At 44.2% G+C, this 18,026-nt stretch overlaps 1 protein-coding gene across 1 annotated transcript in view; it reads left to right on the forward strand.

The window, feature by feature from the left end:
• The window catches only part of PNPLA8 (patatin like domain 8, phospholipase A2), an 89,699-nt gene that overhangs the window by 49,053 nt on the left and 22,620 nt on the right, over window positions 1-18,026 (forward strand). The window contains exon 8 of the mRNA XM_077265081.1: window positions 2,438-2,632. Coding sequence (XP_077121196.1) covers window positions 2,438-2,632 — 195 coding nt within the window. The remainder of the gene's footprint in view (window positions 1-2,437; window positions 2,633-18,026) is intronic.

Below are 18,026 nucleotides of genomic sequence, written 5' to 3' on the forward strand. Positions count from 1 at the left end.
TGGCAGCCAATATGACTAGTGATAATAATTCCCAATTTAATGTTACCTGCTTAACCCAGCAGGAAGTACGGCGGCGTCTAAAAATCACAAAAATTGACAAATCTCCGGGCCCGGATGGGATACACCCCCGAGTACTGCAGGAATTAAGTACAGTCATTGATAGACCATTATTTTTAATCTTTAAAGAGTCCATAATAACAGGGTCTGTACCACAGGACTGGCGTATAGCAAATGTGGTGCCAATATTCAAAAAGGGGACAAAAACTGAACTCGGAAATTATAGGCCAGTAAGTTTAACCTCTACTGTGGGTAAAATCCTGGAGGGCATTCTAAGGGATGCTATACTGGAGTATCTGAAGAGGAATAAACTCATGACCCAGTATCAGCACGGGTTTACTAGGGACCGATCATGTCAGACTAATTTGATCAGCTTCTATGAAGAGGTAAGTTCCGGTCTGGACCAAGGGAACCCAGTAGATGTAGTGTATATGGACTTTTCAAAAGCTTTTGATACGGTGCCACACAAAAGGTTGATACATAAAATGAGAATAATGGGGATAGGGGAAAATATGTGCAAGTGGGTTGAGAGTTGGCTCAGGGATAGGAAACAAAGGGTGGTTATTAATGGAGCACACTCGGACTGGGTCACGGTTAGTAGTGGGGTACCACAGGGGTCAGTATTGGGCCCTCTTCTTTTTAACATATTTATTAATGACCTTGTAGGGGGCATTCACAGTACAATTTCAATATTTGCAGATGACACTAAACTCTGCAGGGTAATCAATACAGGGGAGGATAATTTTATATTACAGGCTGATTTATGTAAACTAGAAGCTTGGGCTGATAAATGGCAAATGAGCTTTAATGGGGATAAATGTAAGGTCATGCACTTGGGTAGAAGTAATAAGATGTATAACTATGTGCTTAATTCTAAAACTCTGGGCAAAACCATCAATGAAAAAGACCTGGGTGTATGGGTGGATGACAAACTCATATTCAGTGGCCAGTGTCAGGCAGCTGCTACAAAGGCAAATAAAATAATGGGATGCATTAAAAGAGGCATAGATGCTCATGAGGAGAACATAATTTTACCTCTATACAAGTCACTAGTTCGACCACACTTAGAATACTGTGCACAGTTCTGGTCTCCGGTGTATAAGAAAGACATAGCTGAACTGGAGCGGGTGCAGAGAAGAGCAACCAAGGTTATTAGAGGACTGGGGGGTCTGCAATACCAAGATAGGTTATTACACTTGGGGCTATTTAGTTTGGAAAAACGAAGACTAAGGGGTGATCTTATGTTAATGTATAAATATATGAGGGGACAGTACAAAGACCTTTCTGCTGATCTTTTTAATCATAGACCGGTGACAGGGACAAGGGGGCATCCTCTACGTCTGGAGGAAAAAAGGTTTAAGCATAATAACAGACGCGGATTCTTTACAGTAAGAGCAGTGAGACTATGGAACTCTCTGCCGTATGATGTTGTAATGAGTGTTTCATTACTTAAATTTAAGAGGGGACTGGATACCTTTCTGGAAAAGTATAATATTACAGGGTATATATATTAGATTCCTTGATAAGGCGTTGATCCAGGGAACTAGTCTGATTGCCGTATGTGGGGTCGGGAAGGAATTTTTTTCCCCATGATGGAGCTTACTCTTACCACATGGGGTTTTTTTGCCTTCCCCTGGATCAACATGTTAGGGCATGCTAGGCTATGGGTTGAACTAGATGGACTTAAAGTCTTCCTTCAACCTTAATAACTATGTAACTATGTAAGGATGATTAATGTATGAGGGGAATAAAGGCTAGTCCGTCTTGTCTGAACTGACAGCACAGCTGCTGTAGAACAAATGGCTGCTTACCATAGCAATGCCATTGCAGCTTGCTGATACAGTGCTGTGCAGACACAGACCGCACCAACATTGTGCACATGAGAACTTGTAGGAAACATTTTACATATAATGCTGGAATGTTGTCTTATAGATTGTAGTAACTTTTCACTTTATAGCTTCAGAGAAATTACAATTGGGAATTTTTGCACTTATTATTTATTGTGCTTGTTTCTATAGTGCTAACATATTCCACAGCACCTACAAACTTTAATCACCAGTGTTCCCATTGGGGCTCACAATCAGATTCCCTATCAGTATGTCTTTGGATTGTGGGAGGAAACTGGAGGAAACCCACACAAACACGGGGAGAACATACAAACTCTTTGCAGATGTTGTCCTTGGTGGGATTTTAACCCAGGACCCCAGTGCTGCAAAGTTACAGTGCTAACCACTGAGCCACCATTAATTTACTTCTCAACTTGTGACATTTGTATAATTTGTGTTGCAATGAGGAGGAGGGGGTTATGAATCATGGTTGCGCTGAGATATTGGTGCATTGCTGTCTTCCTGATACCATGTTCATCTTGTTGCTGTTGTAGGTTTCTGCCGTCAGTACCATAGTTAACCGAGGAATCCCATTAAAGGCGTTTGTGTTCAGGAACTACAACCATTTCCCAGGGATTAAATCGCCCTATATGGGAGGATGTCAGTATAATCTGTGGCAGGCGATCCGAGCTTCATCTGCGGCACCAGGCTACTTCCAGGAGTATGTTCTTGGGAACGACTTGCACCAGGTAAGGACATGTCCACCCCTTCATAATGAACCTGGTTCCAGCATTTAGTGTTTTTTCTAATACACGTTGTTATTCATCACCTAACCGTATGCAGACTCCAACGCTCAGGATTTAGTAGCACATCTTTAGTGAGCACGGTTTTGTGAATGCGCCCGAAGGCTGCTTAATAATCATGTCAAACACATCCTCCACTTCACATCGCTATTTCTCCGCAGACTGTGACTGACCTAATCGCATAAAACAAAAAAACCTGAACTGAAATTATTCGGTAGCAGCCTGACAGCCCTGACACTAATAAAAAGCATTATTGAGGAGCAGAATATTGTGCCTTCTGGCATCACTTGCTTGGATTCCTAAACAAAAGAACCATGATACCCTTGACATAGCAAAGCTTGTTCCTTTCCAGTGCACCGCTGCCTGTGAAGATCATAAGTTATCCGCCATTTCTTCCCTTGTCTTCCCGCCATTTAGGAGTAAATTCTATAATGATAGTGTTACTATCCTGTTACTGTAAATGGAGATGTCTGCTTCTTTTCTCCTTAATTTCCTGCACTATATTTGTCTGCCTTGGCCATAGGCTGCTATTACTTCTGTCCCTGTCATACCTACTTAATGCCCATCATTCCTAGTCTGGCAGGTTATGACCACTATGCTACTTAAGCTGTCAGAAGGCAGGAGAATTGATTTGGATTATGATGACCACATGTTCTTTCTTGCTTTATAACACAACAGCATTGATTATTCATTTGTATTTCTTTTCAGTCTCTTTCCATTTCTGTTTTCTGGTATTGGTTGCTTTTTTGCGCCAAATTTATCAAAATGGCACACCCGATTCTTGAATCTGGCGCAAAGTTAAGAATGGGTTGGCAGGGGAGCGGTGTACTCATGAAGACCGGATGTGGGATAATCATTTGACGAATACCGCCTCTGCTATACTAAAGTGGTGGTATTAGTGTGAAATGATCCTGTAAGTGGATACTCCCACATATTACTAATTTCTTTATACGTAATGGGTCTACAAATGATTTTTAATGGGATAATCCCTTTAGTCATTTTCCATCATTTTCCATGAAAGCCTAGAGTCTAAACTGTCAAGATATTCCAGGCTTAAAACGACTTTCCTCTCTGGGGCTGAAAAGCGATTTAAGGATTACACAAGTCCATTGTACACCCAATTTAACCTATTTCTATTATTCACTTTGTTCCAATTTTCAAAGTGGTAACACATCAAATGCATTTGAAAAGTCCACTGGATAACATCCACTTGCTTAACCCGATCCAATCTGGAACTTTCCTCCTCATAAAAGCTGATCAGATTAGTTTGGCAGGGCCGATCTCTCATAAACCCATGCTGATGATGGATCATAATGTTATTTTTATTGTGATACTAGAGATTAGCATCTCGCAAAAAAACTCAAAGATTTTGCCAACAGTAGAGGGTAAACTTATACATCTATAGGTTCTGGACTTTGTTTATTACCTTTTTTTTAAATGTTGTCTCACAATTGCTGTGTGACAGTCCTACGGAACAAACCCTGTTATTATGGAAACCTTAAATAAATGCCCGCTGCAGTGGCATGGGGAATGTAGTTTGTAACGTGCCAAGTTGCTCCACTATTTGCTGCAGTGAGCCAGAGGTAACTTTTCAGTGCAAGTGTATGAGAGCCTGAAGATGGCGGGTGGTGAGTATAATGTTAGGTGCATGAATCTTACATTGCTAGCACCACTCCATATGTGGGGGGAAAAAAACAACAAACGCTGGCGCTATGTGCTATGCTGTTGGCTAGAGAAGGCAAGTTAAGAGTGGTTTAGACATATCTGTGTTTTCCATGTTTCTGTGGCAGCCTTCTTGAAAGCAGGTAGAAGGAAACATCAATCTGAGCAGAGGCGGTAGTGTCAAGCGAACAGAGGGCACAAAGTAGGGGTGACTATACTTGAGAAATGAATAATCACTTTTCAGTTTCAGGATGGAGTATTTAATGCTCTAGACCACACATATCAAACTCTGGCCCTCAGGGTGATTTATATTTGGCCTGCGCCGCTGGAGCTATGTGGGTCCACTATACTGTATGAAGGACTAGGTGGGTCCATTATACTGTATGGAGGCCTAAGTGGGCCCATTATACTTTGTTGAGGACTATGTGGGTCCATTATACTGTATGGAGGGCTATGTGGGGGCCCATTATACTGTGTGGAGGACTATGTGGGGGCCCATTATTCTCTGTGGGGATCACAGTTGGGGCATCATACTTTATTTGTATTATTAATTCAACTTTTTTTATCCTTTGTTATTACATACAGGTGCTTCTCACAAAATTAGAATATCATCAAAAAGTTAATTTATTTCAGTTCTTCAATACAAATAGTGAAGCTCATATATTATATAGTCATTACAAACAGTGATCTATTTCAAGTGTTTATTTCTGTTAATGTTGATGATTATGGCTTACAGCCAATGAAAACCCAAAAGTCATTATCTCAAAAAATTAAAATACTTTTTTGCACCAACTTGAAAAAATGCTTTTAAAATCTGAAATGTTGGCCTACTGAAATGTATTTTCAGTAAATGCAGTCAATACTTGATCAGGGCTCCTTTTGCATCAATGCGGCGTGGCATGGAGACGATCAGCCCGTGGCACTGCTGAGGTGTTATAGAAGCCCAGGTTGCTTTGATAGCAGTCTTCAGCTCATCTGCATTGTTGGGTCTGATGTCTCTCATCTTCTTGACAATATCCCATAGATTCTCTATGGGATTAAAGTCAGGCGAGTTTCCTGGTCAATCAAGCACAGTGATACTGTTGTTTTTCAACCAGGTATTGGCACCTGTTCACACACTGCCAAAATGTTAAATATTAATTGACTTATTCTTGGTCTCGATGCAGTACAGAGCACATTGCTTCTTGCTGACGTTACAAAAACTATTTATATATATATATATAGGAGCTCAGAGCATAAGTCAACGCCTTATAAAGGGTAACACGTGGTCTGTAGAAACATATATACACGTCTCTTAGGAGGGTGTGGGTGCTTTTTGTCACGTGGGACTGCCACCTCCTGCCTTCACATCATTTACCATGGACGAGAGATGAAGAAACAACAGCTGTTAGGGTACTGTCACACTCTGCAACTTTCCAACGATCACGACCAGCGATACGACCTGGCCGTGATCGTTGGAAAGTCGTTGTGTGGTCGCTGGAGAGCGGTCACACAGACCGCTCTCCAGCGACCAACGATGCCGAGGTCCCGGGTAACCAGGGTAAACATCGTCGTTGCAGATTGTTTGGAAAGTTCCAAACGATCTGCTACGACGTACGATTCTCAGCGGGTCCCTGATCGCAGTAGCGTGTCAGACACTGCGATATCGTATGGATATCGCTGGAACGTCACGGATCGTACCGTCGTAGCGATCAAAGTGCCACTGTGTGACAGTACCCTTAGCCATCATAATGATCTTCAGACTTCACACAGACAGACTGCTTTTACCATCCAAACTTTGAGGAAGATGAGTATAAGTGCTGATATCTACACATGGACAATCTGTTCGTAACTATTTCGTCTGTTTTTATGTTTCACTGCAATGTGGTTATTCTGTGGACAATTCAATAAACCACTACATTTTTCATGAGAATATCATGACATTTTTCTTTAAGAGTAATACACCTGGTGAATAGTCTAGATTAAATAAATGTGCAAAATAAGCATATTTAACACAAAAGTACCAAGTCCTGCTGGAGAATGAAATTTTCATCTCCAATAAGCTCCAGTGAGCAGGGGGAAGCATGAAGTGCTCTAAAATTTCCTGGTAGACGGCTGCACTGACTTTGGTCTTCATAAAACACAGTGGACCTACACCAGCAGATGACATGGCTCCCCAAACCATCACAAATTGTGGAAACTTCATACTAGACCTCAAGTAGCATGGATTATGGGCCTTTCCACTCTTCCTCCAGTCTCTGGGTCCTTGATTTCCAAATGAAATGCAAAATTTACTGTCCTTGTGGAGTGTGTCAGTGACTGCCTTCTGGACATCTGTCAAGTCAGCAGTCTTCCCCATGATTGTGGAGCCTACTGAAGCAGACTAAGGGGCCTTTTTAAATACTTAGGAAGCCTTTGCTGTTTTTTTTGTTAATTTTTCTAATTTACTGAAACAGCGCCGCCCCTGTGAGTGAAGCCTCAACACTGCCAGCAGGAATGAAGTTACCGTAGTTTCCTCATGGCATTGCGGCTCTAAGTGCCAGCTTGGTTCAGAATCCTATTAACCTGAATATTAACCCCATATCTGCAGGATAATAGCATTTTTTCACGTGACAGGTTCCCTTTATTTTATTTCCTGTACTGTGCTGGCAGCGCCAAACACAGAAAGAAAAATGCATTCCAGACCTGAACTAATTAATAATAATAATAATAATAATAGTAATAGTAATAATAACTGGGTCAATCGACTATTCCATCAGGAGAGTGTGAACTTCTCACACACAGCTTTGTAGTGAGTCATGTCTGGCAGTCTCAATTCTCGGGAGGCAAGATCTAAACGGAGCACATCCCTAGCCATACTGTATATCGCAGTTCTCAGGTCCTCGGGCTAAGGAGCTGATCGGTGTCTCTTACAGCCACAAGGAGCATACTCTTGAAAATGTAGGTAGAGAACCGTTCAATGGCAGTGTTCATTTTCTGTACACACATCGGCGATGGCTTGTAATGTTTTCATGCTTCAACCTATTTCTTCCTTTCTCCTTTTAAGAAGAGGGGCTGAGCTGTGAGAGTCACTAGCAATGCGGAGCATGTCTAACCAAGCCGTGATGTGAGATGGTTACTATGGAGTCCGAAGAACTTGTGCCCAAATATTACAGTTGGCTTTGCATTTGTATCATTGCTGCTTCACGGAGAAAAATGCTCAAGGATGTGTTTTTGTGTGCTGCATGTAAAATAGCAAACTTTTACAAGAGCGTGATTGCTGCAAATGACCACCAAGGCAAAAAGTGAGAAATATCACCGGAGAATAATGTGGGACAACAAAATGATTGCTACTATTCTAAGAATGTGGATATTTCCGAAATTTGCTTTATCAGGAATGTATGTATTCCCTTGTGAAGAGACACTGGCCCACATTTATCAAGAGTTCTTCACACCCATCGTGATTAGGAGGCGTGCTGGAGTCTGAGGCACCGGATTCAGTAAGAGATGCACCTTTTAATGAATGAAGCGCATCTAAAAAGTGGCTGGAGTAAGATTTGACGTAAGCCACACCACGGATAGTCATAAATATGACACTTAAGATCCGCCATGCCTCCTGTCACGTCCTTCCTTTGGCTGATCTGGGCAAGTTTGGCTTGAAAACGCCAAAACTTACAAAATGTTTCCGCAACCTTGCATTGCACAAAAATATTTTTTGTCTTTTCAAAGTGTTTTGCACAAGATTTCTGGTGTAAACACTGATGAGTCTGGGCCCATGTCTTTGAGACATGCCACGTTTTTCCTGCTGGAAGGAATCTGTTATGTTTTTACATCTGAGAGCAGCAGGCTGTAGAGGCAGAGACTGATTCTAGTGATGTACACCTTACTGGGCTTCTTCCTGTAGTTTTGACTAAAAAATATTTTATCAAGGGGCATGGCTTGTCGATGGGGGAGTAAGATTCATGTACACTGGGAGCACCAGATTTCATTTATGGGGTACTAGGAACTAAAACAAAACACAGATGAAGTCAATTGTACCTGGGTGTTGGTTCTTGCAGAGTTTCATTCACAAGTAGGCTAGGTTCCCCAATCTACCAATGCCGACCCCATACATTGAGGATGTCCTTTGACTTTGTAGGACGTCACTTGTCATGTGTAAGCTAGACAGTCGCTGACTGCTTACTGTTGGCATCTGCCTTTTAAAGCGCAAGCTCTGCCCCGCAGAGTGCTTCATCACATTCTGTCTAATCTGATATTTGTGTGCCGCTCACACCGTCACTTTGTAGCCCAATACCCCTGAAGAAGCCAGAAATGGTGAAACATGTCGGGGAGGCAGCTGGCCAATTATTTTAATAAGCAGTAGTCTATAGTGGCCAACTACAAATATTAAGTGGTCCTTGGCCAGCCACATTATGCAAAAATGATAGATGAATGAATAATAACCAATAAGTCCAAAGGACTTTAAATTAGTTGTGGTATTCCCTGGTGGAAGCAATAGGCGTTAGTTGATTGTACTAAACTCATTGAGCTAACTGTATTAAATCCGCTGTATGAACACAGTGTCACAGTGGACTGCAATCAGCAAAAAATAGTAGTAGAGTTGAGCGACTTTTACTTTTTTAGGATCGAGTCGGGTTTCGCGAAACCCGGCTTTGTCAAAAGTCGGGTCGGGTGAAATCGGCTGATTTATTGCGAAAAGTCGGGGCCAACCGCAACACTTAACCCAATGCAAGTCAATGGGGAATCAAAGTCGGCAGTGAGTGGAGGACAGGAAAACACATACAGTGCCCATTTTAATGCCAAAAACATCAATTCTTGTTACTTAAGCTTGTCAATCTTAATTTACCTTATAATAATAGTTGGGCATTGAAACTTGGGGGTCATTTGGCTAAAGTTGTGGGGGGGTAGGACTGGCTCAAGTTTTTCATGGGCCTAGGAAACGCGGACTACGTCACTGCGGTGGAGCAGGGAGAGGTAAGTATTTAAACTTTGCAAGTGCTGTGATCCTGAGCAAGCAGGGGGGGCCCACTCGTTCGCATTGGCACTGGCACAGGGCCCCTCAAAGTACGGCGGTGTGTTTGACGGCGGTGGCGCCTCCCACCGGCAGAGACACTTTTGCGTACTATGAGGGGCCCTGTGCCAGTGACGTCGCCAACGAGTATGCCCCCCCACCTGATGAAGGAACCTGCACTTTCATCTGCACCTTCCTCTTTGTCCCCGTGTAAGGTGGTATAGTATGCGGGAAGGGGAACCTGACTTTCAGCAGGGTCAGATTCTGGCTGTGTAGAGTGCAAGGGGAATGTAGTGGTCTGGGTCAATGTACCAGCAGACTCCTCTAGCAGTGGCTAGGCAATGGGCAGGATGAGTAGGAAACACAGATATAGGCCCAAATAATAAAGTAGGCTAAATGCAGTTCAAATGTGGTAACAGGACTAAACAGGCGGCATTGCTTTGTTCAGTGGAAGAAAACTGTAATGAGTGGCAGACACAGTTAGTAGGCCCAAGTAATAAAGTGGGCCAAATGCAGTTCAAAATTGGTAACAGGAGTAAACAGGCGACACTGCTTTGTTCAGTGGAGGAGAACAGCAAGGAGAGGCAGACACCGTTAGTAGGCCCAACCAAACAAGTAGACCAAATGCAGTTTAATATTCGAAACAGGAGTAAACTGGCGGCTCAGCTTTGTTCAGTGGAGAACAAGAAGCAGCGGCAGACACCGTTAGTAGGCCGAACCAAACAAGTAGGCCAAATGCAGTTTAATATTCGAAACAGGAGTAAACTGGCGGCTCAGCTTTGCTCAGTGGAGGAGAACAACAAGCAGCGGCAGACACCATTAGTAGGCCCAACCAAACAAGTAGGCCAAATGCAGTTTAATATTCGAAACAGGAGTAAACTGGCGGCTCAGCTTTGTTCAGTGGAGAACTGCAATGAGAGGCTGACACAGTTAGTAGGCCCAATAAAGTAAGTAGGCAAAATGCAGTTCAAAATTGGTAACAGGACTAAACAGGCGGCATTGCTGTGTTCAGTGGAGGAGGACAACTGTAATGAGAGGCTGACACAGTTAGTAGGCCCAAAAAAGTAAGTAGGCTAAATGCAGTTCAAAATAGGTAACAGGACTAAACTGGCGGCATTGCTTTGTTCAGCGAAGGAGGACAACTGTAATGGGAGGCAGACACAGTTAGTAGGCCCAATAAAGTAAGTAGGCTCAGTGCAGTTCAAAACTGGTAAAAGGACTAAACAGGCGGCATAGCTTTGTGCAGTGGAGGACAACTGTAATGAGAGGCAGACACAGTGAGTAGGCCCAAATAAGTAAGTAGGCCTAGAAGCAGTAAAAAAATAGGTAACAGGACTAAACTGGCGGCATTGCTTTGTTCAGCGGAGGACAATTGTAAGGAGTAGCAGACTAAGTTAGTAGGCCCAAATAATAAAGTGGGCTAAATGTCAGCCAAAAAATTGATCATAAGTAAACAGGTGGCACACCTAGGTGGTAGTAGGCGCAATGTATTAAATGGTCTAAATGGAGGCCAGGGCCCCTGTATATTTTAACTATCATCTATCATTTCCACAAATTTGTATTGGCAGTGCCATTGAAGGATTTATCAGCACAGACTACACTGTGGTGGAGCAGGGAGAGGTAAGTATTGCAAGTGGTAGAGCACTGTTCGACCGGGGGGGGACACTCTCTCGTGGGCGGCGGTACTGGCACAGGGCCCCTCATATTACGACGGTGTGTCTGACGTTGGTTGTGCACCACCACCGTCAGAGACACTTCATTGTACTATGAGGGACCCTGTGCCAATGCCGTCGCCCAAGAGTGGGCACACCCACCTGTCCAAGCAAACGGCACTCGCTCGGGTGCTTGCGCCAGGTGGTGACCACAGCCCTGTGGGGGGAGTCAGCCCATTTAGGGAGGTATAAAAATGGCCTACGGTGGACATTCAGCAGCTGCAAATGGAGGAATTAGAGCAGTCAGTAAGAGGAGGCCAAAAGCAAGACATTTCTCAGGCAAGCTACGTGTCAGCAGGGGAAGGTGGGGCCAAATAATTGGAAATCCATGATTGGTTCATTTTATTGAAGGTTAGATCATCGACATTTCGGGTTGCCAGACGTGTCCTTTTTTCGGTCAGTATTGAACCAGCCGCACTGAAGACTCTTTCGGATAGCACACTAGCAGCAGGGCAAGCGAGCTCCTGTAATGCATATTTTGCCAATTCAGGCCAGGTGTCTATTTTAGATGCCCAGTAATCAAAGGGGATGACCTATGAGGGAGAATGTCGATAAGGGCGGAAAAGTAGTTTGTAACCATACTGGACAAATGCTGTCTCCTGCCACTTTGAATCGATGCAGCAGTGCCTGTCGTGTCAGCGGTCATTGCGAAATCACTCCACAACCTGGTCATAAAACCCCTCTGTCCAACGCCACTTCAGATTTGTGCACCTCTAACACCTCTGCCATGTTGCCCACTACTACTCGTGTTAGAACCATCACCGCCGCTGTGTGCTGGGAATGCCTGAACCAAACGGTCTACAAGAGTTGCTTGTTTGGTAGCCAATATTTGCTCAAGGTTCTCATGTGGCATGATATTTTGTAATTTTCCTTTATATCGTGGATCCAGGAGGCAGGCCAACCATTAATCGTCATCGGTCATCATTTTGATAATGCGGGGGTCCCTTTAGGATACACAAGGCATACTCAGCCATGTGGGCCAATGTTCCAGGTGTCAATTCACTGCTTGTGCTGGGTTGAGGAGCATTTTTTTGCAAATCAACATCACTTGTGTCCCGCAAAAACCCTGTACCTGACCTTGCAACGCCACCAGTTTCTATTGCCCCCTGAGAAGCATCCTCCTCCCATAAATATTCATCCCCATCATCCTCCTCTTCGTCCGCCAACTCGTCCAGGAGAGTTCCCTGAGCAGACAATGGCTGACTGTCATCAAGGCTTTACTCATCCTCAGCTGCAGACGCCTGCTCCTTAATGTGCGTCAAACTTTGCATCAGCAGACGCATTAGTGGGATGCTCATGCTTATGATGGCGTCGTCTGCACTTACCAGCTGTGTGCATTCCTCAAAACACTGAAGGACTTGACAGAGGTCTTGTAGCTTCGACCACTGCACACCAGACAACTCCATGTCTGCCATCCAACTGCCTGCCGGTGTATGTGTTTCATCCCACAAATAGATTACAGCACGCCTCTGTTCGCACAGCCTCTGAAGCATGTGCAGTGTGGAGTTCCACCTTGTTGCAACGTCAATTATTAGGCGTGCTGGGGAAGATTCAGCGATCTTTGATGGTTCAGCATACGGCTGGAGTGTACGGGCGACCGGCGGATGTGCGAGCAAAGTCTTCGCACCTTGAGGAGCAGGGCCGGTAACCCCGGATAATTTTTCAGGAAGCACTGCACCACCAGGCTCAAGGTGTGAGCCAGGCAAGGTATGTGTTTAAGTTCTGAAAGGGCTATGGCAGCCATAAAATTCCTTTCGTTATCACTGACTACCTTGCCTGTCTCAAGATGTACACTGCCCAGCCATGACTGAGTTTCTTGCTGCAAGTACTCGGCCAGAACTTCCGCAGTGTGTCTGTTGTCGCCCAAACACTTCATTTGCAACACAGCCTGCTGCCGCTTACCACTAGCTGTTCAATAATGGGATACCTCGTGTGCAACACTGGCAGCTGCGGATGGAGTTGTCGTGCGACTGCGCTCTGTGGACGAGCTTTGGCTTCTGGAAGAGGAGGAGGGGTGGCGTACGCCTACAGCCAACTGTTTCCTAAACCGTGGGCTAGGCAGAACTGTCACACTATGGCTGTCCCCTGTGGACCCTGCATCCACCACATTAACCCAGTGCGCCGTGATGGACACGTAACGTCCCTGGCCATGCCTACTGGTCCATGCATGTTGTGAGGTGCATCTTTTCACTGACTGATTGCCTCAGTGCATGGACAATGCGGTCTTTGATATGCTGGTGGAGGGCTGGGATGGCTGTTCTCGCAAAGAAGTGCCGACTGGGTAGGTTATAGCGTGGTATTGCGTAGACCATCAGGTCTCTGAAAGCGTCGCTTTCAACCAACCGGTAGGGCATCATCTCTAACGAGATTAGTCTAGCAATGTGGGCGTTCAAACCCTGTGTACGCGGATGAGAGGATGTGTACTTTCTTTTCCTAACTAGAGTCTCTTGTAGGGTGAGCTGGACTGGAGAGCTGCATATGGTGGAACAGGTGGTGGTGGTGGTGGTGGTGGTGGTGGTGGTGGTGGACATGGCGGATTGAGAGAGGGTTGGTGATGGTATTCTTGGTGTTGACCTACATACAGTGTTTCCTACCAAAAACCTTGTGATTCCCTGACTGCTTTGGCCTTGCGACGATACCTCCACATTTGCTGCTGGTGGTGTTTTAACCGGTGGGCTTACAGTGAGGGAAGCAATGTAGCGTTGCTGACTACCTTCATTCTGAGCGGGTGCACCAACGGTACAGGACGTTTGGTAGTTAGTCCAGGCTTGCAAGTGCATGCTGGTTAAATGTCTACGCATGCACGTTGTATTTAAATTTTGGGGATTCTTCCCTCTGTTAAAGGTCTTTGAGCATTTCTTACAGATAACTTTGCACTGATCATTCGGATCTTGGTTAAAAAATTGCCACACTCCATTATTCCTACTATGGAATACCTTTTCAGGCATTGCACGCTGTGCTACTTTCACTGGATGGCCACGCTGTCCTAAAACTGTTTTTTTTTGTTGACAAACGTTTTTGGCCTGAGACGGGCCTGCCAGATGAAAGCTGTTGCGATGTAGATGGCTGCTGCGGATCATCCTCCTCCGCTTCTGAGCTACGGTCAGCGGCAGCATCTTCCCCCAATGGCTGCCAATCTGGGTCAACAACTGGGTCATCTATCACCTCCTCCTCAGTGTCATGTGCACCTTCCTCTGTGTCACCGTGTAAGGTGCTATAGCGTTCGGGACGGGGCACCATAGTCTCATCAGGGTCAGATTCTGGCTCCGTACACTGCGAGGGCAATGTAGTAATCTGAGTCAATGGAACAGCATAATAATCTAGCTGTGGCTGTGCATCAGTGCACTCCATGTCCGATTCATCTTGTAATGGGCTGTTAACAATTTCCCTTTCTAACCCAGGCACGGTATGTGTAAAGAGCTCCATGGAGTAACCTGTTGCTCGCTGCTTTTAAGCTTGGAACTTTCTGAAGATGAGGCGAAAGAGCTAGAGGCTGAGTCAGCAAGGAAAGCTAAAACTTTTTCCTGCTGCTCCGGCTTCAAAAGCGGTTTTCCTACTCCCAGATAAGGGAGCCTTCGAGGCCTTGTGTAGCCAGACGATGACGCTGGCTCAACACCTCCAGCCTTATCTGCTATTTTGCTTTTCCCACTACCACCATAGATGCTCCACCACCATCACCATCAGTACCAGCTGGCAACGACTGCCCACGGCCACTTCCACCAGACTTCCTCATTTATGGGAAAATCTAACCAAAATAACAACTAACAACCGTTATATGGTACTGTAAAACAAGGTAGAAGGTGTATATAAACTTCTTGAGAATTTAATTCTCCCTTTTTTTGGGGGGGAGACAGCACCACAACTCAGGCCCAGTGTATTTTACAATGCAATGTGAGTGGCAACAAATGGCTGGCTGATACACCACAAACTAAGAGGACTGAGGTATATCCACTTTGTGAGAATTTGAATCTCACTTATTTTTTTTGGACACAGAACCCAAACTCAGGCCCAGTGTATTTTACAACTCAATGTAAGTGGCAGAACGTGGCTGGCTGATATACGACAAACTAACAACTGATGTATATCCACTTTGTGACAATTTGAATCTCCCTTTTTTGGGGGGGAGACAGCACCACAACTCAGGCCCAGTGTGTAACACATCGCAATGTGAGTGGCAGCAAGTGGCTGGAAGATATCTGAAAAAATCCAAGGACTGCAGTACAATTTCAATCTCCCTACAATGATCTCAGGACAAGTATGGCAGCAACAAAAAGGACTGCTGCACACAAAAGTGTGGACAAATAAACAAGATAACTTCAGAAAGGAGCAACAGGATTTTTGCTTTTAAAGGGAACCTATCACCCCGTTTTTTTCGGTATGAGATAAAAATACTGTTAAATAGGGCCTGAGCTGTGCATTACAATAGTGTAGTTTAGTGTAGTGTAACGTATTTCGGCAGCATAGGTGGGGAATCGGGGTCCACAAACTACACTATTGTAATGCACAGCTCAGGCCCTATTTAACAGTATTTTTATCTCATACCGAAAAAAACGGGGTGATAGGTTCCCTTTAAAAAAGCAGTTGGTTTGCACAGCAGCGGTGCAAACAGCAATGCAGCTATCAGGGAGCCTTATAAGCTACAGAGCTGATGCACAAAGATATAGCCTCCACTGTCCCTGCAAAAAAAAGGTGGTGTTGGACAGTGGAAATCGCTACAGCACAAAACGGTTTGGGGGTTAATCTTCCCTCCCTAACTATATCCCTGCTTCTGACGAAGCTGCAGCAACCTCTCCCTATGCTAAGATCGGCGGAAGTAAGATGGCGGTCGGCGTGCACGCCCCTTTATACCCCCTGTGACTCCACAGAAAGCAAACCAATCACTGTCATGCCCTTCTCTAAGATGGTGGGGACCGAGACCTATGTCATCACGCTGCCCACACTCTGCGTCCTCCTTCATTGGCTGAGAAATGGCACTGAACGCGTCATGCGAAACACGATTTTGGCGCGAAGATCGCCGACCTCATGGCCGATCCCACACTAGGAAAGTCGGCGATTTTTGAATTTGTCCGATCCGTTTCGCTCAACCCTAGTTAGTAGGACTTGTTCCCTATACAGCTAAGGGGTGTCAATCGGCACTAATCGTCCTTAAATGAGGGAGATGTCTCCCGTAAGGTTTCCTTAATGGCTCCATAAAGGAACCACAAAAATGGAAATCTATTAACCGTTTAGGACAATTGCTTATTCATTGACCACACATACACTGATTTTTAAATGAGCACTCTATAATATGTAGATGGAAATAAGTTATATTTTAATTTTATAGAATCTTTAGTTAGGGTCTATTTGTCTTTGGCGTTTTGGAAATACAGCTCACACGGTCACGACACATGATCACTCTCACTGTTGACATCACTGTCACTATTATAGAGATCTTCCAGATAATCTCCTTGGATCTTGAACAAATGTACCTTCATCAAGAATTCATGATTTAAATAATTTGTTAGTCACTTGTGAAACCATATCACTCATGGTACAACGATCAGGTGGAACAAGCAGGAGGTAGGTATGATGAAGATAATACACTGTCGTCAACTTTCATATAAAATTACTAAAGTTGTGACTTTGTGCTACAAATGAGGGCTTATGAATAGAGATGAGTTAATGTGTTAGGAAGACGATCACCAAATCCGAATTTGCCATATATGTACCTTATTTGTGGCAATTTTATGTTTGACTATCGTTTCCGAACATATTCGCTCATCTGTACTCCCATTGACTCCAATCGCGTTCGGTTATGTTTGGCGAATATTGCAAATACGGCGATCGCAATTCGGACTGAAAATTGAAATATTTGCTCATCTCTACTTATGAATGCTCTTTGTTCTACACACTTTGTTGGAATGCACACACAATGTTGTCTCCTCCTCTCTAGATAAGTTTGCCGGAATAAAAAAGCTAATTGTTTATACAGTTTAGATATGGCTAAGTTGTTTCATCGAACTACATACACATTCTTATAAAGTGACTATAGGATCATAAATATTACTTGTTATATGCCTAGAGGCTAAAAATGAATGGCAATGCATCCTTCTTTTTTAAAAGGGTTATACAAAGCTAAATAGTTGAATAAACATCATTTCTGTTTTTGATTTCTCATTTCCATTCCAGAGATATCCACATATATTAGAATCCTAAACTTTACAAGCTAAGCCCAAAAGAAGCCCCTAGAGAAGCTTAGAGCAAAATGTCTCTGTATAAGGCCGGCGTCACACTAGCGAGTTTTACGGACGTATGAGTGCAGAAAATACGTCCAGAAAATACGCATTGCACACGGCCCAATGATTCTCTATGGCCCAGCTCCTATCTGCCGTTTATTACGCATCCGTAATATACGGTATGTTACGGCCGTAGAAAATCGCAGCATGCTGCGTTTGTCAGCGTATTGCGCAAAAAATACGCCAATGAAAGTCTATGGGGGCGAGAAAATTACGGATTACACACGGACCATGCGTGTGACTTGCGAGAAATACGCACCGATGTTCTAAAGAAAAGCCGGCAATTCAGTGCGGTGTACAGTAAAATCACACTGACAGAATAGAATAAGTTGAATAAATGTGTACACATAGAATAGGTATATATACATACATACGATACGATACGATACACTTTATTGATCCCGTGGGAAATTATGGATGGTAACACACTCCGTTACCGCTGCTATTAACCCTGTGTGTCCCCAACTTTTTACTATTGATGCTGCCTATGCAGCATCAATAGTAAAAAGATCTAATGTTAAAAATAATAATAAAAAAAAAAAACCTGCTATTCTCACTGTCCGACGATGCGCTCGCTCCTGCCGCCATCTTCCGTTCCCAAAGATGCATTGTGAAATTACCCAGAAGACTTAGCGGTCTCGCAAGACTGCTAAGTCATCTGGGTAATTTCGCAATGCATCCTGGGAACGGAAGATGGCGGCAGCCGCGCGCGCATCGCCGGA

This window comes from Ranitomeya variabilis, chromosome 5 (assembly GCF_051348905.1).
Source record: "Ranitomeya variabilis isolate aRanVar5 chromosome 5, aRanVar5.hap1, whole genome shotgun sequence".
In the NCBI taxonomy this organism is placed as follows: Eukaryota; Metazoa; Chordata; class Amphibia; order Anura; family Dendrobatidae; genus Ranitomeya; species Ranitomeya variabilis.